Source organism: Aulonocara stuartgranti (genome assembly GCF_965226115.1).
Source record: "Aulonocara stuartgranti genome assembly, chromosome: 16".
Classification (NCBI taxonomy): domain Eukaryota; kingdom Metazoa; phylum Chordata; class Actinopteri; order Cichliformes; family Cichlidae; genus Aulonocara; species Aulonocara stuartgranti.
In genome coordinates, this window is record NC_138952.1 from 14,653,433 (window position 1) to 14,677,497 (window position 24,065).

The window sequence follows — 24,065 nt, forward strand, 5'->3', positions numbered from 1 at the left end:
ATGAAATAGTTTCCATCATTACACCACTCCAATCATTAACAGCGGTGACGCTGCCCCCTCTGTGGAACAGGCGTTGTGATAATTGTCTCAGGGATGTCTCGTCTGAAAGGTTATGACTTAAAAATGTTAAATGGACAAATTTAACAATAAATTCAAGCTGTGATTTCATTTGGTTTCGTTGAAAGGAGGAAAAATAGAAATCCATGCGTCTCAGGTGTCTTTTATCTCTTCCCCAAGAGGAACTCGTGCAGTCGATAAATCATTTGAAAACAAATTAATAACGATAAATATTGATGAGCTGTGGCTATTAGGAGAAAGTTCAAACTTCTCTCACAGGAAAGCAACCAACAATGAAACCAAGATCACAGTGGGGCAAAACAGAGGAATGTGAAACCTTTTGATGCCCAAAACTTCAGCTCAGTTTGCCCCTGGGCATCTCTGATGTTTCAGGGAGGAAAAAGTCCCTGCGGCTCGCTCTGTGAAATCTGAGCCACAAGTTATTTAAAGAAGATCAGAAACAAGGTGATAATGTGCACGGAGACAAACACCCACTCTGTGTCCCGACATACACAAAAATGCAAACAGGTAAATTATCTCCCCGTGTTACACTCTGCTCCCAGCCACCTTAAAGCTGCTTTGAACTTGCATTTGGTGAATGCTAACATCAGCAGTCAGTGTTATTGTAGATATCTGCTGTTTGTCATCAGTGTCAACAGAAACGCTTTTTAAACCATGTTTTTGTTTGGCGGTCTCAGTAATTATCTTAAAAAGAAAAAGAAACCAAAGAAAATCCATCAGAGTGTTTAAAAATGGCATCATTCCCTTTAAGTGACTGGTGTAAATGCTAATGCTGCTGACTGTGGATGTATTCAAAGTGAAAAGCCTTTCTGATTTATTAGTCACTCAGGCCCCATAGTGAATCTTCACCAATTTGCCAAAGGAGAGGGTGGGGTTAAAGCCAAATGTTGAAGGACATCTGGCTGCAAATCTGCAAACTTCTGCTCGCTGAATGACATCATTGCACAAATTGCTTTTTCTCAAAGGTCTTTACTCATTTATAAACGTTAATACCACAGAAACATTACTGACTACATTGTTGTTGTGACTTTTTCTCATCATACACCCATTCTATTGTGTTACCCATTGTGTTACTTACTATAAACGGCCTCGTCGACATTTTTCTTTAAAGATTTACTAACTGCACATGTGATTATTTAAGATATTCAGACTCTAACGTATGCCATCCCGGAAAGGGTTTTACAAAATAAGACACATTTGAAAATGCAGGTCATATAGTTTATCTTCATGCAGCTGATTTTTATAAAGGTATAATGTGCACTCACTGGCCAATCTATTAAGGACAGCTGCTGGGATTTTCATACACAACGATCTCTAGCAGACCGAATGTTCTCAGTCTGCTTTGAGCTGACAGGAAGGCAACAGGAACTCAAATAACCACTTTTACAATCAATGTATGAACAAGACCATCTATGAGTGCACAACACATCAAACCTTAAAACAGAGGGGCTACTCCAGATGCCATCTACAAGAACAAAAACTTCTATTTGCATGCTCTATTAAAGGAAAGATTTGATATAGTCCTACTTCATGTTCATTAGATCTACTTTCAAAGAATCAACAGAGCCTCAAATGTTTGACTACAGTCTATTAGCAGCCTCATCAGCCAGCCTTTGCTGACTCAGTGTTTCTCTGAGACACAGTGTCTCCTCCCTGCTGGGACACACATGAACATGCCAGGAGAGCAGCAGTAGTGCATTGGGATGCCACAGCCTCTTATCCATCAGTATCGATCTGGACACCGCTTCCCTGACTGGTGACTGACATAGTTGTGGTCTCTCTGCTCTCTTATCTTGTGCATTAGAGTTCTGATAGCCAAAGAAGGCTGCAACCGTGGCTCAGGGGGTTGGGAAGCGCATCTGTAACTGGAAGGTCGCCGGTTCGTTCCCTGGGCTCTCTGTCCTGGTCGTTGTGTCCTTGGGCAAGACACTTCACCTACCTCCTACTGGTGTTGGCCAGAGGGGTCGATGGCGCAATATGGCAGCCTCGCTTCTGTCAGTCTGCCCCAGGGCAGCTGTGGCTACAACTGTAGCTGCCTCCACCAGTGTGTGAATGTGAGAGTGATTGAATAGTGGCATTGTAAAGCGCTTTGGGTGCCTAGAAAAGCGCTATATAAATGCAATCCATTATTATTATTATTAAGAACCTTATTCGCTCTCACTCTTTCACTTCCATTATATAAATGCCGTTAGATCTTATCCATCCCTTAATTTCTCACCCAGAGAGAGGTCGTGAAAGAGCCATCCGGACATGAGTAAGACAGGGGCTCTCTGCCTGCCTGGTATGCTGGCAGCAGGCACAGACAGGCACATATCAGGGGTGCAGTCTATCTTATTTTACTTCAGTTATTCCTGAGTGATATTTCTGATCTACCTGTCACCAAAGCATGCAGCGGAAGACTGACGTTCTGTCAGGAGTTTGATTAACATCTTAAAGGTGACCCGGACATAACTTGTTTTGTTCAAACCCTGATGTAACTGGCTGCTTGCTGTCTTTGTTAGCCATGATTAGAGATGCCATGAGTAAACATGGGGTAATTTATTGTGTTGCTATAGTTTTACAATGGTTTTAAACTTTATTGGTACTCTTTACTTCAGAAATAAAATAACAAAGTTCATTCCACTAAATTATCAGTTACTAAACATGAAAAAGGATCCCAGTTGAATTTTAGTGAAATGCAGGAGGTATCGATGTCGTTTACTCTCCTTTTCTTGTGCAGAGACAAAATGGTGCAGCTTCAATGTACAACAACTTGTGCAGTTCCACTTATGGGCTCATATAAACCTTGACAATACCTTATGTTAACATATATGTCTATGTACGTGTGCCTTTTGCTGTTACAGGTGATCTGCCTACAAAAAGAGGAGCTGAACAGGGAGATGGTGTACCCAATGCACCCCAGCAGCATCCATGGAGTAGAAGACATGTCCACACTGGCAGAGCTGCACGAAGCGGCAATCATGCACAATCTGTTTCTGCGCTATCAGAAAGACAACATCTATGTAAGTGTTCATTGATGTACCAGTAGAGTCCTGACTTGAGGTTTGTGAGTCAATATTTCTGGGAATAAATAATGTGAGGAACGGTGAAAAGTAGAACACGTCTCGAACAGGGGAGGATATATTTATATACTGGAAAATGGTCAGAAAGTTATACAGGGACAAACAAAGAGGACTGGGGGCAGGGTGATGTTTAATAATATTAAATAATACTTACAATACATATAAACTCTGGAATAATGTGCGCGTATTCAGAACAGGATTTCTATTATCCTTGTTTCACCTACTCTCACCCCCAGGATTGCTTTCAACGTAAAGCTCTGGGCTTCCACGGAAATATTATCCAGGTATTATTAAAATAATCACTCCCCACAGACACACATTAACTATGCCTTTGGAAATCCTATCTCCTGAGCTCATCTCGGAGCATTCGCCAAGCCTGGCTTCGTGGTATTGGAGAATAGTATCACTGTGTGGAAGGATGACCCACAAACACACTTTTGTGTGTGGGGGGGACTTTTTTCCCAAAGCGCATTAACCGAGCAGAAGCAATGGATCCTAAAATATTATCATCCTTACAGCAAACTAGGCCATATGCAGTAGTTTAATACTATTGCTGAATGCAGGTACTCAGTGAATCCACCGAAGTAGGAGTATTCACTAACAGTACTGCAGAGCTCAATGAATAGCAAAGCGATTAGTGAATTATACATTTTAGTGTGTTCTTTCATACCACCTGTGTTATCCTCTGACTTCTTTTGTCTTCCTTCATCTATCTGCTCTCAGACCAACATAGGTTCAATTCTGGCAGCAGTAAATCCCTATAAGCAGATAGCAGGCCTGTACGATGGCGCTGCTGTCGACTTGTACAGCAAACATCACATGGGGGAGCTGCCTCCTCATATCTTCGCTGTGGCCAACGAGTGCTACCGCTGCCTGTGGAAGAGACACGACAGCCAGTGTGTTCTCATCAGGTGAGTCCTGCAAATTTATTGGCTGCACTATAAATCTTGAGAACAGAATATGAAATAAGGAATATCGTAGTCTTCCTTTGACCTTTGCAAAATAGGTACTCCTATCTGAAAAATGTTCTCTTGCATTTCCCAAAAATACTGTATGAATAGACATAGTAAAGAATAGCAAGAATATCCTCGGTTCAAATCTTTTGGTGGAGTTTGCATATTCTCCATACCTGCGTGGGTTCCTGCAGTCATGTTAGGTTAAGCAGTGGCTCTAAAGTTTCCGTACATGCGAGTGTGATTGGTTACCTGTCTCTCTGGGTTAGCCCCGTCCTGATTCTCACCCTGTGAGATCAGCTCCCGCATCCCTGAACTGGATACGCAGTTAAGAAAATGGATGCATGGAGAGATTCAAGCAGATCCCTTTATGTATCTTCTCTGTTTTTTGCATGCTCAGTGGGGAAAGCGGTGCTGGGAAGACGGAGAGCACCAAGCTGCTGCTAAAGTTTCTTTCAGTGATGAGTCAAAACTCAGCAGGTACTCCTCCTTCAGAGAGGACAACCAGGGTGGAGCAGGCCCTCGTCCAGAGCAGGTACTGTGTAAATGCATCTCCCCAGGTGCAAGTCATTATTTTAATGTTTAGGTTATTTGATTTTTAAATTAAAATTATTTGCATGGTAAGATAAAAAAATTTGTTATGAGCTTACCCTCAAATACCAGTTCAAACTCTCCAAACAGCTTGTGGCAATGGCAGTGATGTTAACCTAATTCAGCTTCAGACATTATTAAATAATCTGGATCCACATCACCGTCACTGCAGTGTGTGCTCACCGGATACATTTTAAAGGCTTCTTTATAGTAACAGATTTGCTTGATTGTCTTTATCCTTTCTGTAGTCCCATCATGGAAGCCTTTGGGAATGCTAAAACAGTGTACAACAATAACTCCAGCCGCTTCGGGAAGTTCATACAGCTCCACTTTTCCCAAAACGGAAACATCCAGGGAGGTTGCATCATTGATTGTATCCTTCACACAGTAAATCAACTCTCACATACTATAAAGATAGTATTTTGCACAGATGATCGAGTCGCTGTAACTTTTTCCTTAACTTTGAGCTATCAGACTTGCTGGAAAAGGTAAGCTTATATTGTGCTTGTGATACAGTCAGTATCTTCAGCAAGTCTTCTTCAATGACACCAGTGTTTAAATAAGTAATCGGAATAACTCGTTCAGTTGTAAAGTACTTGTAGCAGTTTTTCTAATCACGCTGTCTTTCCAAGAACCGCGTGGTCCGACAGAATCCTGGTGAGAGAAACTACCACATCTTCTACGCACTGTTAGCAGGGGCAGACAAGGACCACAGAGGTTGGTTTTTAGTCTGTGACTGACTATGATACCCATATAAACACTTCTTTAGTGAAGACATATGACTGCTATGTGACTGCTATCCTGAAAATATGTACTTTGGGGCATCTCTACAGCTACCTCTGAAATAACGTCTGTGTTGTCCGTTTGAAGTGTTTTATTACATCTACTTTGTCCGTTTCTGTGTCACAGATATGTACCTCTTGTCTGAGGGTCCTGAGTCGTATCACTACCTGAGCCAGTCGGGCTGCGTGAAGGACAGCAGTCTAGACGACAAGCAGCTCTTCAACAGTGTGATGGTGAGGATGAAAAGGACTCTTGTACATCATTTGTTTCCCCTCCAGGGGGCGCTGTAACTCTTTTTCATGAGTCAGAGACCTCGCTTCCATAGAACATGAGCCTTGGGTGAACTTATTATTTGGCAATCTCACATTGGGTCTGGTTTGTAGGTGGTTGCATGTTAATTAATGAATTTAATTTGTTTTAGGATTCCTTATTGTGGCACATCTGTGTAACTTTGTGTTGCAGGAAGCTTTGAAAGTGATGGAATTCAATGAGGAGGAGATCAGGGACGTGTTCAAGCTTCTTTCGGCAGTCCTCCAGATGGGCAACATTGAGTTCATGACTGCCGGTGGAGCTCAGATAACTTCCAAAGGAGGTAGAAAAAGAAATTAATACCAAAATCTTAAAAGATCTGGTGGTGTGTTAAACTTTATGTACATGTATCAATTTGTGTAGAACGCACTACTGAATATTTGGTCTGTTGTTGCTTCATTTACTTGCCTCAAAGTTGAGCTCGGTGCACTTAGTAATGCCAGTGGTTACTTTGCGTGTCATTGGTATCCAAGGTGTCGAGTTTCAGTCGACAGTCTCTGGGCACCACAGAGTCACTTCCTGAGTGTGTGCTCTTGATGACACATTCTCAATGTGAACCATATTACTGAAGCTTGGAATTACACAGATTAAAAGCAGTATAAAAACCTGGAAATGCTCTAACTCTATGGTAAAAAAAAATAGGCCATCCACTTTCTTCTGCTTATCTAATTCAAAGTCAGGGTATGCAGGAGGAGCCACTGTGATAACCACCCCACCACTGTGCCTCAGCTAAATAAGCTAAACTGTGTAACTGGGTGTTACACTTGTATTTGTTTATTTATTTGCTGCTTCTTTTCTTTTGTTGATTCCTTTATTAGACTTTAGTGAAAGGGGAATTTTTGTATGAAAAAAAAAGATCCAAGCAGTGGTTTTAGTACTGAAAGCAAATGCGCAAGCTATGCAGGTTTTATCAAGCAGTTTAAAAAAAATTCCAAAATAAACTCAGTCCAATTGTTTCTGGTGAAATTTCCGAAGTAGAGAACTGGGTTATCAGCGATTTTGGACGGCTCTGCAGTATTCCTCACGGCCCTGAGTTTGACTGACATTGTACCAGCACACAGAGCACCAAGCAGGCTGTAACATGAGCTTCAGGCTCCTTTGTTTGCTGTGTCCGACCTCTTTTCCAAAGAACCTGTGAACTACGGTGACTACCAACACTACAGACTTGCCTGCAGAGTAGAATTTCCTGCAGATGGTATAGGATTGCTGTGTATATGCCACATCTGTTGTTTAACATGAATAGGAGTCACCTGAACTGTTTGCGTAAGTGATAGATACCCTGTGTACATCTGTGTGTGCTTGTGTTTGTTTCAGTGGTGAGTAACGTCAGCGAGCTGCTCGGCCTCGACTCCTTCCAGTTGTCAGAGGTGTTGACCCAGCGCTCCATGATCCTCAGAGGAGAGGAGATCTGCTCCCCCCTCACTGTGGAGCAGGTAACAACACATCCAGCCCAATTTCCCCCTCTGTTGCTCATTACATGAATCACACAGTTAACACGGAAACAGAAAAGAAGCACTTGGACCTCACTTCCCAGAATTCAGCGTATAATTTTAAGTTCAGGCACCATGCTCTGTCAAGAATCTTAATCATGCAGTGGATCCATATCTGTCCTCGCCCCTCTCCTTCTCCTGTCCTGGTGACACACTCACACACACAATTTTCTCTGACGCGCTCCACCACATGCCTTTCCAGATCCCCTTGCGTGACTCCCAGCCATTTCCTGCTTTTTGTCTGCCAGATTTCAGGCACAATAAAGCCATCGTGATAGTGATCTGAGTCAAAAGCACAATAGAACCAATGACTGGTGGTGAAGTAAGAGTCTTCTCCTCTGGAGGCAGTGCAGCCAGGCACTGAGACGCTGGCATAAATATCCACTTGTGTCTCCCTCAGCTTCAAATGTCTGCGCTGACATCTGTAATACTGTAAACATTGCACAAGTTTTCATCTGCATGTGTTGTGCTTTTCACCATATGCCACAAGAACACACATGCCACAATCCCTTCTCGGCTGGGCTCAACCCATCGGCCCACTCACGCTCATAAATGTCAGCGAATATGCAGGGAGGACCTTTATTATTATCACCGGGACACGAAAGCTACAAGAAAGCTTTTCATCAGCAGACAAAGAGTCTTGTGCTGTCACCCTGCTGCTGCTTGTTCTGCCTGGCCTTTGAAGCAACTTGCCTCTTAATAGAGTTCATTATTCCAGACCTAGAGTCGGCAAGAAAGACCTCTTCTCACAACAGCCAGGGGTCACTCCCCCTCACAACTTCCAGCAGTAGACCCCCACCCCCCACCCCTTGTCGTGGACAAGCAGCCATTCTTCTCACCCCCGTGACGGAGATCCTGGAGCCAGCAGCGCTCTGTTCGCTCCCAGTAGTCGTACAAGGTGACCGGGCATGATGGATTACTGAAAAGCCCAGGAGCATTGTGGCTCTGAATAAAGTACACACGGCCGCACTCTTGTTTTGTTTTTAAATCAAGCACAATACCTGTCGAGGAAGTGTAGCTGGCAAGCTCAGGCTTTGTATATTCATACACAGGCTGTAAAGCTTCCTCAATGGCAGCTGGAGAAAATTACCCTGGACTCAAATGTGGATGGGAAGTAGATTTTCGTTGTTGTTCACATTGTAGCATCTGTCCTACGAACCACGGAGAAGTAACGTGTCAAGTTATTAATTATGTTCTTTTCATGTTCTTCTGTGGAACTGCGTGTAGCTCACAGGACTTCTCATCAGTTTTAGTTTGAGTAATGATTTGGACAGTTTCATTTTTAGTTTTTACTTGTGAATTTATGCCAAGCTCAAGGCCTGTAGGCCAGAACCAGGCTGCTGAAGGATCCAGCAGACTGGATCCAGAGTGTAAAAATTGCAGAGGAGCAGGGTGTAATTTTGAAACTTTTCACTATATTTTAGAAGGAAGCATTGTGTTTACGTTAGGAATGAATCCTTCATGAGAGGCTTTGTCCGACCTGCTAATTTCATCCTAAGCCTGGGGGCTGACTCATCGGTTTCACAGCCTTACTAATGACAAAGACATTACACCGAAGTAAGATGCAAAGGCCAATGAGTCCTGTGGATGTGTTTTTGTGAACTGGGACAGTTTCCTCGAAATGACAGCACGCTGGCTTAATGTGGAAACACTGAGACATTCTTATTTTTCTTAGGACATCTGAGACTGTTCGTCATCTGTTTTGTAAATGGATGGTTCATTTAACTTGAAGGTTTTTAGAATGTACTTCTTTGTCATTTTCAGGGGTCTGGCCAACAAGTCCGGCCTGTATGTGCTGTATGTGGGCCCATGAATGCACAAAGCTTGACACCAAGAGTTTAGCACATGGCCTCCGTCAAGCCTCTTACTGAAGTAAAAGTGCCAACAATTCAGAAAAAAGCTAAATACATTTAAACTGTATCAGTAATTATAGATCAGTTTTCTGCTCTGAGCACTCAAAGCACTTTCAACTACAAACCTCATTCAGCTATTCACACACACACACTCATACAAGCACTTTTTATGTAACGCTCATGCTCCAGTGGATGCATCAGGGGCACCTTAGAGTTCAGTATCTTGCCCAAGGATGCTGCAACATGTGGGCTGTGGGAGCTTCCAGTTAACAAATGACCCGCTTTACCTCCTGAGGGATCGCTGTGAAGATCTAATGTGAGAGAAATGGACCTGAAGTCAGAAAAAGGGGCACATGTTCATTCTTTCTATGTAAAATCTTACTTTTATTAAACAATAGATGTCAGATAAGCGTTGTACTGAAAACAAAACATCAGCTCTTTCTGAAATTTAGTGGAATGGAAATATAAACTACAAAGCAGCTGAAATAAATCTCCAAGTGAACTTGGATGCCTGCCACCATGAGCCTCTTTCTGCCAGGTGGGCTTTGGGATTTTTCTGTAGGTGTCATTTCCTTTAAAAGAAAAATACTTAAAAAAACAAATAAACTTTTACGCTTTATTCCAGTTTGCCGTTGTTTTCACTGGATTTTTCTAATGTTACAGTGCAGTGCGTCACTCTGAAGATATTTGGGTGATAAAAAACACTGACTGTTGTGAAAACAGACGTCTTTTCAACTGCAGACAGACGCTGACATAACACACCTTTGTCTTCAAGCCACTATTTGTTTTATGGAACTGAGGCCTCACACACGCTATCATTCAAGCAGTCCAAACATATCTTTTGTTTTTAACTTCTTTAACCGCCACCTGATAGAACCGATGAAATGTTTACTGTGTGGTCATAAATGCTGTGTTTAGGGTACAGTTTGCAAAGTTTCCTTTTTCCCCCCTCCTTTTTATTTATGCCTGACGTGGTTTCTGGTACGCCCTCCATCTCTTTTTCCCTGATCTGTAGGCCGTGGACTCGCGGGACTCGGTGGCCATGGCGCTTTATTCCCAGTGTTTCTCCTGGATCATAATGAGGATCAATCAGAAGATCAAAGGGAAAGACAACTTCAAGTCCATTGGCATCTTGGACATCTTTGGCTTTGAGAACTTTGAGGTGAAAGCCCCAAAAGAATCAAATCCTGGTTTAAATCACCAGATAACTTATCTTCTCTGGTGCATTGTGAGAATACCAACACAATGACTGTTCTATCAAAGCATTTTGCTACATTTTGTATTTCTTCCTTATCTGTGCTCTTTTTAGTCACGTGCATTTGACAAACATGAGTCACATCTGCGGTAGTAGCACACACTTGCACACACACACTGAGAGTATTACACCTTTTTTAATACTGATAACATTAGAGTTTTAACAATTTCCTAGAACAACAATATGCCAAGAAAATATCCCCCACACCATTACACCACCACCACCACCAGCCTGAAGCAAGCTGATACAAGGCATTATGGAGCTATGCTTTCACGTTGTTTATGCCAAATTTTGATCTTACCATCTGAATGTCATGGTAGAAATCAAGCCTCATCAGACCAGGCAACATTTTTCTAATCTTGTGTCCAAATTTGTTGAGCACACACAAACTGTAGCCTCAGTTTCCTGTTCTTAACTAACAGGAGTGACTCAGAGTGAAGTCTTCTGCTGCTGTTTGACTTGTTCTGCATTCAGAGATACTCTAACCCTGCTTTAGTTGCTTTACTATCAGCTTGAAGCAGTTTGACCATTCTCTTCTGAGAGTACTACCACTCACTGAATATTTTCTCTTTTTCCCACCATTCTCTGTAAACCCTAGAGATGGTTGTGTGGGAAAACCCCAGTAGATCAGCAGTTTCTGAAATACTTAGACAAGCCCGTCTGACACAATAAAACCATGCCACTTTTGAAGTCACTTAAATCACCTTCAAGTGAATTGTTTGACCTTCAGGGGGTCATCCTGACCATGTCTACATGCTTAAATGCACTGAGTAACTGTCATGTGATTGACTCATTAGAAACATGCGCTAATAAGCCGTTGAACAAATTAACTGAATAAGGTGGCTGGTGAGTGTGTGCTTTTATTTGATTTAAATCTCAGAGAGTATACTGAAAGCATGTTCTTCCATTGTGTAGGTGAACCGGTTTGAACAATTCAATATCAACTACGCAAACGAGAAACTCCAAGAGTACTTCAATAAGCACATCTTCTCCCTGGAGCAGCTGGAGTACAACAGGTCAGAAACCTTTACATAGTTTAACATCATACATGGATGCATACAGTGGAAAGAGCAGACAGCGCAGACACAGATGGGGATGGGGGTTGAGCCTCTTCGTGATCATACCGGCAAACTGCCAGACGTTTGGAAATGCCTCACTTTCTCCCGCAGCCAGTTGTTTTCTGGTACAATAGGCCAGCAGCCTGGACATGGCTCATTTCATCACATGCTCACACTGGATAATGCTGCCATTGTGTCTTCCTGGTTGTTGATGTTTATGTATACATGGTGTGTCTGTCTGTGTGGGTGTTTGTCTTCACAGGGAGGGGATCCAGTGGGAAGCCATAGACTGGATGGATAACGCTGAGTGTCTGGATCTCATAGAAAAGGTAACAGACAGTCAGGCCCTGACAGAGCAAAGTCATCACCAGGACAGACCGCTAACCACCAGCCAGAGCGGGGCTGACCCAGACGCCACACTGTGCTTACACTGACTCCCATCTCGCAGTCTATCATTATATAGTCTCATTTTGCATGTTGTTTGCACAGTAATGTACACTAGTCAGCGGTTAGAGGTATGGTTAGAGTAAGGCATGAATTTGTGTTATTTTACCACCATACTTATAATGACGTTAAAACTGAGCCTCTACATAAGTGTTTGAAAGATTTCTGGTTTAAAATCACAAACTTGGCAAGTTTGGAGGAAACACTACACTACAACTACTTCATCCCTACATATCTGTCTGATTTTAGTTCATTATAAGACATGAAACTACTCTGCTGAGCGCAGTGCCTCCTCTCTCTTTCTCAATTAAAAAAAGCATATTGAATGAATAACATTGCTGTTTCCTGTACGTATTGTTATAGCTGCCAGATGTGCCCCAATGGGATTACAACTAGTTCCATCATGACTTTGGTGTGTTTCAAACTCTTTGCTCTCTCTCTCTTTTTGTCTGTCTCCCCTTTAGAAACTGGGCATGTTGGCTCTTATCAATGAGGAGAGTCGCTTCCCCAAAGGCACCGACTACACCCTTCTGGAGAAACTACACAGTCGACACGCAGTGAGTCCACACGCACACGTGAAAACCTACATGGCTCCTTTACACACTCTATCCCTCCCCGATAGACAGCAAAGCCATAAAAATGACCCATATCCGCGCACCAAAGCTTCTTAACCCCAGCTGGGGAAATGCCTTCACCGCCCACCAGCTCAGACAGCCTCAAAGAGTTAAACCTCTGTCCTGGCTGATGAATCGCCTGTTGCATTGAATGTCTGAGCAGCACTCGTACACACCCCCGGGCGCTCCGGCACATGAACACAATAATACTGAAATGTGATCAGCCATTCTCTGGGTCTGACCAGCATTGTGTGCAGGAGAAAAGAGTTTTCTATGGCTGACGGAAAAAACAAGAACGATACAGAGCGAGACTTAAGAACCGCATGACCTCGCCCTGAGGTGTTTGCTTGGGTGCGGATCCGTGTGTTACGTTTTAAGGTCGCGATCAGAGCAGAAGATGTTTGTATCACATCATGTAAGGAAGTTGCAAACAGCGTAAATGAATCAACACATGTAAACGTGTACGTTGTATTTTTTTGATAAATTTGTTTATTAATTAGTTTGTAAACCCGGGTTCTAGTATCTTCAGCACAATAGATAGAAACTCATTATATACAGTACTGTGAAAAGTCTCATGACCTACCCTTCATTTCTTTGTATTTTGCTTCGACGCACCCAGACTTTCGTGTATTTTATAAGTGGTCTTGAGCAATAGTTCTCCAGGCTTTCTGAAGGTCATTCGAAGTTTTCTTTGGACACTGGCTGCTTTTTACTCATTTTCAGTCCAAACTGACCTATGAATCATTTAAGAAGAAGAAAAAACCTACCTAACTCAGGAAAGAAAAAGTGTTGTGTTTACACATAACAGACAACTAGCAAGGAAGCAATTTAAAAAACTGTACCACAACTGTCATAAAAAGCACATGTGTTTCCAATTCTTAATTCGAAGGTACAAAAAATTGACAACACATAGTACAGTTTGACAGGCTCGTGCCCCGAAATAGAATTTTGGGATCAACAAAGAGCTGTTAGCCGCTTGGCTAATAGCTCATTGTTGCCCTAATTAAATACTGTTAGCAACTAGCATATCTTGTGCTAATGGTGGAGGACCTAGAAAAAAATCACTACCAATAGCAGATGAACAGTATCATTAAGAAAAATAATTAAGAAATAGCAAAAAAAGACCTGAGAGATTCATCTGGCGTTTCCGTTTATCCACCGACTATTCGCTGAAGCCTCATTGGCAATGGTTTCAATAGAAGGTGGTAATTTTATCTTTTTTTAACCACTGTTCTGGTAGAAGGGCAATTTTACAATGGCTTTTAAAGGACTATAACTCTGTTACCATTTGTGCTAGAGACATAATTCAGTGGTTTATAGAAGAAGAGAATGCTTTTATGGGGATATTTGGTGTATCATAGTAACACAAAGCATTCACAAAGTACTGTAGTCTGAGCACAGATGTAAAACTCAGCTGTTACCATGTGCACGCCACATTATGGGGTTCCGTTTGTAAAGTGAAACATGCTGAAATTAACGGCAAAATTTTTCCACATTTAGCTCAAAACCTTACAAAAACATATTTTTTCGAGTAATTTTTTACAACATTTAGCAAAATATTTGTAACTTTTCATCAAATGTTAAATATTAAATCTAAATGTTAAATATTAAATCTAAATATTATATTTAAATCTAAATGTTAAATCTAAATGTTAAAAGTTAAATCTAAATGTTAAAAGTTAAATCTAAATATTATATTTAAATCTAAATGTTAAATCTAAATGTTAAATCTAAATGTTAAATATTAAATCTAAATATTATATTTAAATCTAAATGTTAAATCTAAATGCTAAATGTTAAATGTTAAACCTAAATGTTTAGGCTAATATGCAAATGTATTGTACGGATCAACGGAAATAACAAAATAAAAGCTTCCCGAAAACCTCCGCTGCAAAATTGTGTCTGTTCTCCCCGCCATGTGCTGCTTCACTTCTTGCCTACGAGCATGTCCAGCGATTTTGCTGGACATGTGCTGCAGCGATTGTGAAGTGGAGACTGCAGCTGCTAAGAGTGCACTACTGCTAAACCTTTGGATGGCCGACAAAACGGATCTTCCGATGTTTTCAACTAAATCGCCGGACGTGCTTTCTCATGGTCGGGTTATGGCTGAATTCCAGTGGAATGACGGTCCCGCCATAATAGACGTTCCAGCCATGTGTTCCAGCCCTAAATCTAACCTTATCTAACTATAACCTTATTCCTAACCTTTACTAGCAGTTAAATGACGTAAAATAGTGTTTTCCAAAGCGATTTGTAGAAAATGAACGAACATGTGTAGATTGAGTCCAAACGGTTCTCATGTGCTCTCCTTTTTCCGTTGCCGTAATTTAGGAACGTGTTGGGTACCCGAAAGCATAAAATGTTGACAATTTGTCACCTAGCGAAAATTATTACGCTTTGGGAGTGAGAACGTGTCTGACCACTACCGGCACACTTTTGCACCGGAGGTTTCCGGAAAGCTTTTATTTTGGTATTTCCGCTGATCCGTGCAATAAATTTGCATGTTAGCCTAAACATTTAGATTTAACATTTAGCATTTAGATTTAACATCTAGCATTTAGATATAACATTTAGATTTAAATATAATATTTAGATATAACATTTAGATTTAAATATAATATTTAGATTTAACATTTAGATTTAGATTTAAATATAATATTTAAATTTAACATTTAGATTTAAATATAATATTTAGATTTAACATTTAGATTTAAATATAATATTTAGATTTAGATTTAAATATAATATTTAAATTTAACATTTAGATTTAAATATAATATTTAGTTTTAACATTTAACATTTAGATTGAATATTTAACATTTAGATTTAACATTTAAAATTCTGTTTTAAATATGAAAAGTTACAAATATTTTACTAAATGTTGTAAAAAAATGACTTGTTTTGAGCTAAATGTGGAAAAATGTTGCCGTTAATTTCAGCATGTTTCACTTTACAAACGGCGCCCCATACCACATTACCCTAACTGTTTAACAGTCACATTAATCACATTAATGAAAATTAGGTGCTTTTGAGAACCCTGCCTTAAAGGATTAAACTGTAACTGTTTAACTGCTATTCATAACTAGGCCTTGTATTAATTTTATGTGTTTTATTTTGTTTCATGTGCTTTGATGTTATATTTGATGTTTAACTTGTCACATGGCATTTTATTGTCTCTGTGAATCCAGCGCACAGTGTCTTCTACTTAATCTCTTTATAACTACATGAGTGGATGTCATGATAATTTCTGTATCTTTGTCCTTTCTCTCCAGACAAACCCGTACTATGTCAAACCAAGAGTAACTGATCACCAGTTTGGCATCAAGCACTACGCTGGAGAGGTATTTAACAACATTTACACATACATACACACATGACACCAGCTTTTTTTTTTGCTTTTTTTTTTTTTTTGCTCCCTCAATTGTTAGTTTCGGGGAAGTGAGGTAGCTGTTGGACGGACAGTGGGATCTTCCTGGCAAAAATCTGCTGCGGGATGTTGATGCCTGATGCCTCCTCCGCCGTCTTTTTCCCTGAGTCAGGAGAAACTGCTTTATGATCGTCTTCTCCTCCCTTTGCTTTGCAAGATAAGGGAGGTCACTACTGATGTGAGTGTAGGAAAGGCCAAAAAGACACCAGGGCAGGGGAACAATTGCAGTGATTGAGTGGGACAGTGGATGTAATGTGGAGCAAGAGTATAAAGATTCGCTTTCATATAAAGAATGGCTTTATGAAGCCTGCCTCGGACAAGGTCTCCTTAGTGCAAGTGGGGTGGCTCAGTCACAAGCCTGGCAAGGATGGCTATGGTAATGACCTGGTCCAGAGAAGACAGGCGCTGCCAGGGCAGCCAGTTGTTCTCTCTCTAGACAGTATACTCGCCTCTCTGAAAGCCCTGTTTGTTATTTGAAATGTTGCTGAGGTTTCTGGAGGAAATCGTAGCATCTTCCCACAGATTAGATAATCTGCTCGGTGCCAGAGAAAGACAGATAATTTGAAAAACAGACGGGAAGTTGTCCAAGAAAACTTAATGTCTGATATTTAAGCTTTAAGTGTTTATTGATAGTCCAAATGTATTCAGTTTGTTACTGTGTGCAAACATATTGCATTAAACTGTAATTCCTCCAGACAAATCTAATTTGCTTTAGAATCACGAGACCACCCCTGGTTTACTGTCTGAGTTAACGAACCTGAAATTGAGTGACGCAGAGAGCGTCCTATATGAGATTATTCCATTAAATCTGCACTGGAGTGTAATTAGTGTGTCTGCAACAAACATAAACTCTGAGTGTATCCCTCTGGATCAGGGTGAGCTTAGGAATGCCGCGGAGCTGAACGGGACACAACAGGTGACGCCCTCGACTGAGCTCGACAAGTCACCCCCACCGCCACCTGCTCCCTTATCTTTATTTACATCAAGCCTCAAACGCATATTCATAGTCGCTGTAAATCACTTGTGTCGCATTCGTGAGCGTAGGACATGCAGTGCAAAAGTTTACTTTGATTTTTAAAGTTACGGGGCAAAAGTCATAACTTGTTCCCATCCACAGTGCATTTAAACAGCTGTATTCATCTTATTTCTTTGTATCCTAACTCCTATGTCTCCTATGCTGTTCTTCAATCTAAACACGCTCAGTCTTTTTGGTTTTCATTTCCTCAGGTGCTCTACGATGTGCGTGGAATCCTGGAGAAGAACCGAGACACCTTCAGAGATGACATCTTGTTCATTCTCAAAGACAGCAGGTGAGTAGGGCACGCTCTTTTCCTTTTTTATTCTGAATGCACACCTATGCGATTGAGCTCATGTGTTTACATTCACGTGCAGGCTTGACTTCATCTACGACCTCTTTGAGCGTGTTGGCAGCAGAAATGGAGATGAGACCCTAAAAATGGGCACGGCCCGACGCAAGCCCACCGTCAGCTCGCAGTTCAGGGTGAGACTGAAGCTCCTCAGACCTAAATATCTCTCTCACTTCTACGCACATGACGCCGTGATTGCGTCATTACACTAACAATGAGCCAGTTGTCTCCCAAATACTGCTGTGTGTGGTGATCACTTAACCCTTAACACTACACTTTTTATATTGGCATGGTGAGTGCAAGTGCAGCGGCGTAAATGCAGAACAGAAGGTTGAAATCCTGGAGACACAGATGGGGAGGAGAATGCCGTATGTGTACTTGATCTGCAGTAGATGATGGGTGATGGGCTGTGTGAAATATGTTGTTGTGAGCTGGGCTGCGGGTGGAGGAGGGGGTGGAGTGGAGGACAGCTTAGCATGCTCTAACTGTAGTGTGGAGGGAAGGAGCGGAGAAGGATTTGGCAGGCTGCCCTGGCCTACAGTTCCCAAAGCCAGGGGATTAGGGTTGATGGCTGGGCAGAGAGGGGCCAACCAGGGGCCAATCACACTCAGCTCTGCCAGGCCAGGCCTTACTGGAGACAGTCTGTCTGAGGCAGGAAGGAAAATGAACCTACAGGAGTCTGTGAGGTTCAGGGGTCCTCGGAGTGTGGCTTTGTATATATACATTTGTGTCTCTTATGATAAATGTGGGAGTTGAGAAGTACCAAAGAACATTTACTCAGTACTTTTACTTATTACACCAATACCTTAATAACAACCCACTTATACTTAGCAGACAAAGTACAGAACAGTGAGACAAGTGTTTATATTTTTCGGCAGACTTAAAAAAACAAACAAGCAGTAATATGCTCTTGTGTTTGATGCTTTTCAGGACTCTCTCCATTCCCTGATGGCCACACTAAGTGCCTCCAACCCCTTTTTTGTACGCTGCATCAAACCTAACATGGACAAGGTAAGTCACGTCATTTTTATTCATCGCATAAAAAAGAAAAAAAAAAAGTTCCTCTCAAGGTCAGCACCTGTGGAGGTAAACCTCCTCGGTGTTATTCACTGCTTGGGGTTAATATTTAGTCTTGTTGTGTTTATGTTCTTATGCCTCCCACATCGCGATCGCACTTTGCCTCAAAGTCATTTAAATGATCCGTATTGAAAAGTTATTTCTTTTTTTTCCAAGTACAAGCGTTCATAAGTAACAAACGTTGGTGCAAAGGCTCTCATTGTACTTCCTCAAATAAAAGGGCTGTGTACCAGCACATTCCTACCACTTTAGCCTCTTTGCCAGAGGTCAGAGGTCAGTACTGGCCACTCCAGCTGCAGCAGCTTGGCTAATGCTCTGCTGATCTGGCTGCACCAGTGGAATGCCAAGATAAGATCACATAACTGTATTTGCGTTCCAGCTAGCGGGGTATTTATTTACTACTCCTATGCTCCCCTACTGCTCTTTACCACAAAACTGCAACCTGCTTCTTAATCTGTGTTATGGTTTATTAGATAGTTGGAGTGTCAGTTATATCAGCTTCTTTGTTTTCCTTGTGAATGACTGTGGTGTAATCCAGGGACATTCTCCTTCCTACTGTTATTATTGTACACAGAGCCGTGGTTGTCCCTCCTTCACTACTCTTTACCTCCCACTCCATATACGTCATTCCACAGCTTCTTGCTTGCTTGCTTGGATGGAAACTACTCTGTTGTCTGTTTTTCCTCACCCATCTGCTTTTTTTTCTGCCTTTCTGTCTCATGTGTCCCCTGCTCTCATTGGCTGTCTTGTATTCCTTTACCTAGCTTTGGTTGGTCAAGATGGAACAAGCCGGGCCTCTGCTAATCCTACAATATGATGGCATGGCATGCACAATCCTCTGACATGATTACATGCATGCAAATGCATCCAGACACGCACACACCAAGAATGTATTTATGCGATTTCCATGCTCCTGCTTTTCTTAGGATAAATGTCACCGAGGCAAGGGTCAGCTTGTTTTTCACTCAAGCAAGTCAACATTTCGTACCTTTTTCAAGCCGCCTAAATCCTCCGTTAAAGAGCAGAGTTCAGAGCGCGGAGGGCTGCCCTTTCACGTGTGTGTTTGATTATGAGCACGAGCACATGCAAAGCGTGTCTGTGCCTTTGTAAGTATGCCTGTTTCCATGCGTAGTAGCATTAGCCTGTAATTAGATTGACACATCGAGGAATGCTGTGGTCGTGTGGGGCTTATCCAGCACTCTGTGCCCTCTGGGTGATAAATGGCCTTCGTGTGGAGAGCAGTGATCAGGCAGCTTGTGTAGAAGGGCGGCAGACATCACAGATCCTTTTTGATAAGTAGGTCGGAGGATTACTGGTAACACAGAACTGTGAACAATGAGGCTGATTATTCCTCAAAGAAAAGGCAACTCCGTCTGGTTATGTCTTGCTCAACACTGTTCGGGTTTCTCTCGCCGGTGGTGTGCGCTTTCCTTTTAGTAACCTGATTGTTAATGTAAAATGATAGTCCTCGCCATGGTAATTTACTTTTTAGTTCAAGTTTAACTCGACTCAGCAGTAAAACTGTTTGACTAGGCGTGCCTGCAGGTTTTAGCTGCAACACATTTTGCACTACCTACAATAAGGAAGGTTATATATAGAACGCACAACAGGAAAAAAATGGCATCAGTATTCTAAACACTGATGTCTTACTGTTATTATTTGACATGAAAAACATGTTTTGTTGTTTACCAAATACAGAAGGCCAACCAGTTTGATCCTGACGTTGTCCTGAACCAGCTGAGGTACTCCGGGATGCTGGAAACTGTAAAGATTCGCAGGGCTGGATTCCCTGTCCGGAGAACCTTTAAGGACTTCTATAGCAGGTTGGAAAAATATGTGCACACAATAAAACTGAGATAATTGGCTAAATATTGTAGTCGAAAACTATTTTTAAAAAATCAGGAAAGAAGATTTGTGCTGTATGCTTTTTTTTTTTCTGCAGGTATAAGATGATCCTGACAAACAAAATCCGCTCAGAGGACGAGAAGGAGAGTTGCTTAGAGCTTCTCACACTTCACAACAAAGACAAGAAAGAGTGGCAGCTGGGGAAGACAAAGGTGCAGCACGCGTTCACACATGGACTCACTTATACACATGCCCAGACTTGTTTATGTCACTTAGCAGTATGTGGCACTGACTTTAACTTATGTCCTGAGATCTTTCAGTAACCAGAATCACTAAGCCAACCCTGCCCCTACCAGTAATCTAAATTTTAATTGATATACCTAATATTATGCAGAAAGAATTTTAATGTTTTACCTTGTGAAGATGAGCTTTTTGTTACCAAAATAGGAGGTGAACCCCCACACCTTATCTCAGGCCCCACAGTGTATTAAATACAGTACAAATGCATGCACACAGACACAACTGGGCAGCCTGACGGATTATATAAACTGCCACTCTGTTTTTCTTTTTCCAATGACTCTCCAGTACACACCTCTGTCAGCTACATGCTCTGATAGCATGCTCAAAAAACAATAAATCGCCATTTGATACTTAAAAAAAAACACTCAGTTCCCTTAAGATGAAACAGTGCACTGAAAGGCTTCACTCAGTAATTATCTGGGAGCGAATCTTTCCCAAGAAGTCGAGCTGCTGTCTTTCCCGAGCTGTTAATGTGTACCACAGTTGCTGTGACTCATGTCACAAAGATTTTTCTGACCGGTTGTGGTCAATCTACGGCTCTCTTGTTGACAACCGCAGAGTTACTCGGCCGCTCCTAAAAACCCTGACACTGTTACTGTAACTGTAACCGAGGGGCTTACAGTAATCCTGAGGCGAACTTATTGTAGCTAGCAGAGCGTTAGCCTCGACACCGACTGAGTTGCTGATTTAATAAACTAAACTGCAAGCAGTGTGATTTCGAGGCGGACGGCGCTGGTGAAATGTTGCAGCCAAGCAGAGCTTTGTAGAACGTTACACATCATGCTTCATCTTAGAAAACTTATAACAGATATGATTGTTGGCAGCACAGCATATCGATGGCCGTCCTTCCTTTTCTGCTCTCATTTTCCAACAATCATCAATCCCCCCACCGCCAACAGACTGCCCCTTTTTTCCATGCTATCACTGAATGATTAACCTTTAATGACTTTTTTGAACTGGACAGTAAAACCTGTGTTAATACTCAGCATGAACGCGTCAGTACTGCGACAAGAAAGGATACAAATAAAGCAGTTTTTGTGGAGCTCTTTCAAAATCGGCTAAATCCACATTCGACTTCCTGCTTTAAGTTGTGGTTCCTGCGTGGCTGTAAAAATCACTGAGACATTTCGGATTTGTTGGTTTCTTTTTGGACACTTTTGTTGTAATACCCAATTTGGCTGGCAGACTATGAATAGTGTCAGCTGCACACATGGCATGCTGTAAATCAAGACAGAAAATAATTGATGCGAGCCACATTTGGTTCCTTTTGAATTGGTCCATAACCACTAATGTGCACATGCCAATCTATATTAAATTTCTTGCACATGCACACAGTATACATCCCCGAAGTCACCGTGCGGGTAAAGCTTCCCTTCTGTGATCAGCCCTTTGACCTCTGGCTGCCGCTGCTCACTTCTTTGCTCTGCAAAGCTTATCTACACATCGAGGGCGAAGGGAAAAAAAAGGCTAGTTTCTCAAAGCAAAACCCAAAAAGACATAGTGCGGCTGAGTACGTTTCATTTTGTGCATGGCAGGGCAATATTTTGGGGTTTAGGTTAATGTAGTGTGGGCTGTGGGAAAGAGACTGAAACGGAGAAGGGGGATACATTTCCTTTGGAGAAACAATCTGCGTGTAATTATGTATGTGCTGATTGTGTGCAGAGGAAGCGTGTACCCAGAATTAGGGGCTTTGGTGATGTTGCATGGATTGTGTATGTGTGTTTGTGAGCCATTTGTTTTACAGACGAGGGAAGGATGTGGATGAAGGGGAAGTTTCCTCCTCTCACAGACTTTACCGAGACAGGCAGGCAGGGCTGCAGCTGTGGGATCCTTTGATTAGCGCAACATCTGGGACACAAATACGCATACGAGCAGGGGTCTTCCCTCGATCACCCAGTTGAGCGACAGATACTGCCGTGTCTAAGCTGGCTGCTGTTCCCAGCCTCGCAGCATATTCGTACAGTGAAAATCTGATTATGTTTCATGCAGGCATGTTCATTTAAGTCGAGTGTGACTTTCGAGCTGTCAAAAGTCATACAAAGACAAGGTTGCGAGAAAACTCCAGTAGTGAGGGAAGGGTTAACTAAACTCTTTCTCTTTCCTTCATACGAGCAAAGAGGGGTGTGACTTTCTATCTGGACACCAGCCACCATCCCTCCCCCTCATCCTTTCATCACTCCTCTCTCCCTACCTCTCCCCTCCCTCTCTGTGCCTTTCTGCCTGTGCACGTCAGTCGAACTACCAACGCAGCGGTAACAGCAGAAGGGAAATGCTCAGGAAGGACGCTTGAACACAATGAGGCGCTGCAGCAGCAGTAGCAGTAGCAGCAACACTGCAGTCTCAGTGCCAGTTTTCCCTTCTGCTCTGTTCTGCAGACAGGGAGGGCAGCTAGCCTGCTAGCCTCAGCTGCACCACAGCTTCCTCTGCAGTGGGCACGGGGTTCTGCCAGCAGACAAGAGGGGCCCTTTACATCTCTGTGGGCCCTCTTTTACAGCCTTACCAAGAGGAAGAGGAACTAACCCATCCCATTTTTTCCCCCTCTCTCCCTCAACCTCCTTCTCTGTGTCTCTCTGTGTCTGTGTCACTCCTTGTCGGCCGTGGCGCTGCTCTTCCCGCAGGTGTTCTTGAAGGAGGCCCTGGAGCAAAGGCTGGAGAAGGAAAGGGAAGAGGTGCGGCGCAGGGCTGGCATGGTGATCCGCGCCCACATCCTGAGCTATGTGGCAAGGTGAGTGGTGGGAGTGTGGAGGTGGGGGGAAGATGGATGATTGAGTGGCAGAGACAGTTGTCAGTGTTTGTTTTGTAGTACAACCTGCGTGTATAGGAGCGCAGGGCGGGGGGGGGGATTAAGTGCATTTGTGGAATCATTTGCACATTTGTTTACCTCTGTATGTGCGCCTGTGTGTGGATGTGTGTTAAGTGGGCTTAAACCTTGCTGACTTGGCGATGGCCAGCGATTACCACAGTGTTGAAATTGTAGATAGGAAGCCGTTTTCGGGCATGCAGAACCGTGTACGTGCACTGTTTTAAAGTTTCTACCTTAGAAAGCCTTGTAGATTGGAAGGTAAACTCATAAACTGATGAACTGAGACTGCAGAATAGCCCAAACAGTGTGAATTTTTCTGGTCACTTTAGTACTATCTTTAGATCTTTTTACGTTTATTTCTTTAAGATGAACATTTATTTTAAAAGTCTGATGAAAGAAAAGATTCCTATCAAAGGGAGGACACATGGTTAAGAGTGCGCTGGCTTTCATTGAAATTACACAACATCCCGATGATTCCCTGCAATCTAATGAAGTATTAACCCACTTGTGCCGCTGTCCTGTAGCTTCAAAGATGAGGAATTGCATGATTTCAACACCCTTTCAAGGAAAAAAAGGCCAAAACCGTCATCTTTCAAGTTATAAATGGCTATCCCTGAATTACTACATCTCTAATGATGTTCATGATAATTAGACTGCTCTGAAAAAGACAGTTTTCTGAGCATAACAGAGATGTCATTTATTCCTACACTATCAGAAGTGCACTTCTTCTTAAGCAAATCTATGTAAATCTGTCTT

General features: G+C 42.3%; 1 protein-coding gene across 2 annotated transcripts in view; it reads left to right on the forward strand.

Annotated features, from left to right (window-relative positions):
• myo10l3 (myosin X, like 3) overlaps nt 1-24,065 on the forward strand; it is a 59,404-nt gene that overhangs the window by 20,764 nt on the left and 14,575 nt on the right. For both annotated transcript variants that reach the window (XM_082508668.1, XM_082508667.1), the window contains exons 3-21: nt 2,922-3,080; nt 3,864-4,051; nt 4,494-4,628; nt 4,933-5,071; nt 5,317-5,401; nt 5,594-5,700; nt 5,930-6,059; nt 7,091-7,209; nt 10,135-10,281; nt 11,290-11,390; nt 11,695-11,761; nt 12,341-12,433; nt 15,763-15,831; nt 17,145-17,227; nt 17,310-17,418; nt 18,215-18,295; nt 20,060-20,184; nt 20,304-20,418; nt 23,125-23,231. In XM_082508668.1, coding sequence (XP_082364794.1) covers nt 2,922-3,080; nt 3,864-4,051; nt 4,494-4,628; nt 4,933-5,071; nt 5,317-5,401; nt 5,594-5,700; nt 5,930-6,059; nt 7,091-7,209; nt 10,135-10,281; nt 11,290-11,390; nt 11,695-11,761; nt 12,341-12,433; nt 15,763-15,831; nt 17,145-17,227; nt 17,310-17,418; nt 18,215-18,295; nt 20,060-20,184; nt 20,304-20,418; nt 23,125-23,231 — 2,159 coding nt within the window. The remainder of the gene's footprint in view (nt 1-2,921; nt 3,081-3,863; nt 4,052-4,493; nt 4,629-4,932; nt 5,072-5,316; nt 5,402-5,593; nt 5,701-5,929; nt 6,060-7,090; nt 7,210-10,134; nt 10,282-11,289; nt 11,391-11,694; nt 11,762-12,340; nt 12,434-15,762; nt 15,832-17,144; nt 17,228-17,309; nt 17,419-18,214; nt 18,296-20,059; nt 20,185-20,303; nt 20,419-23,124; nt 23,232-24,065) is intronic.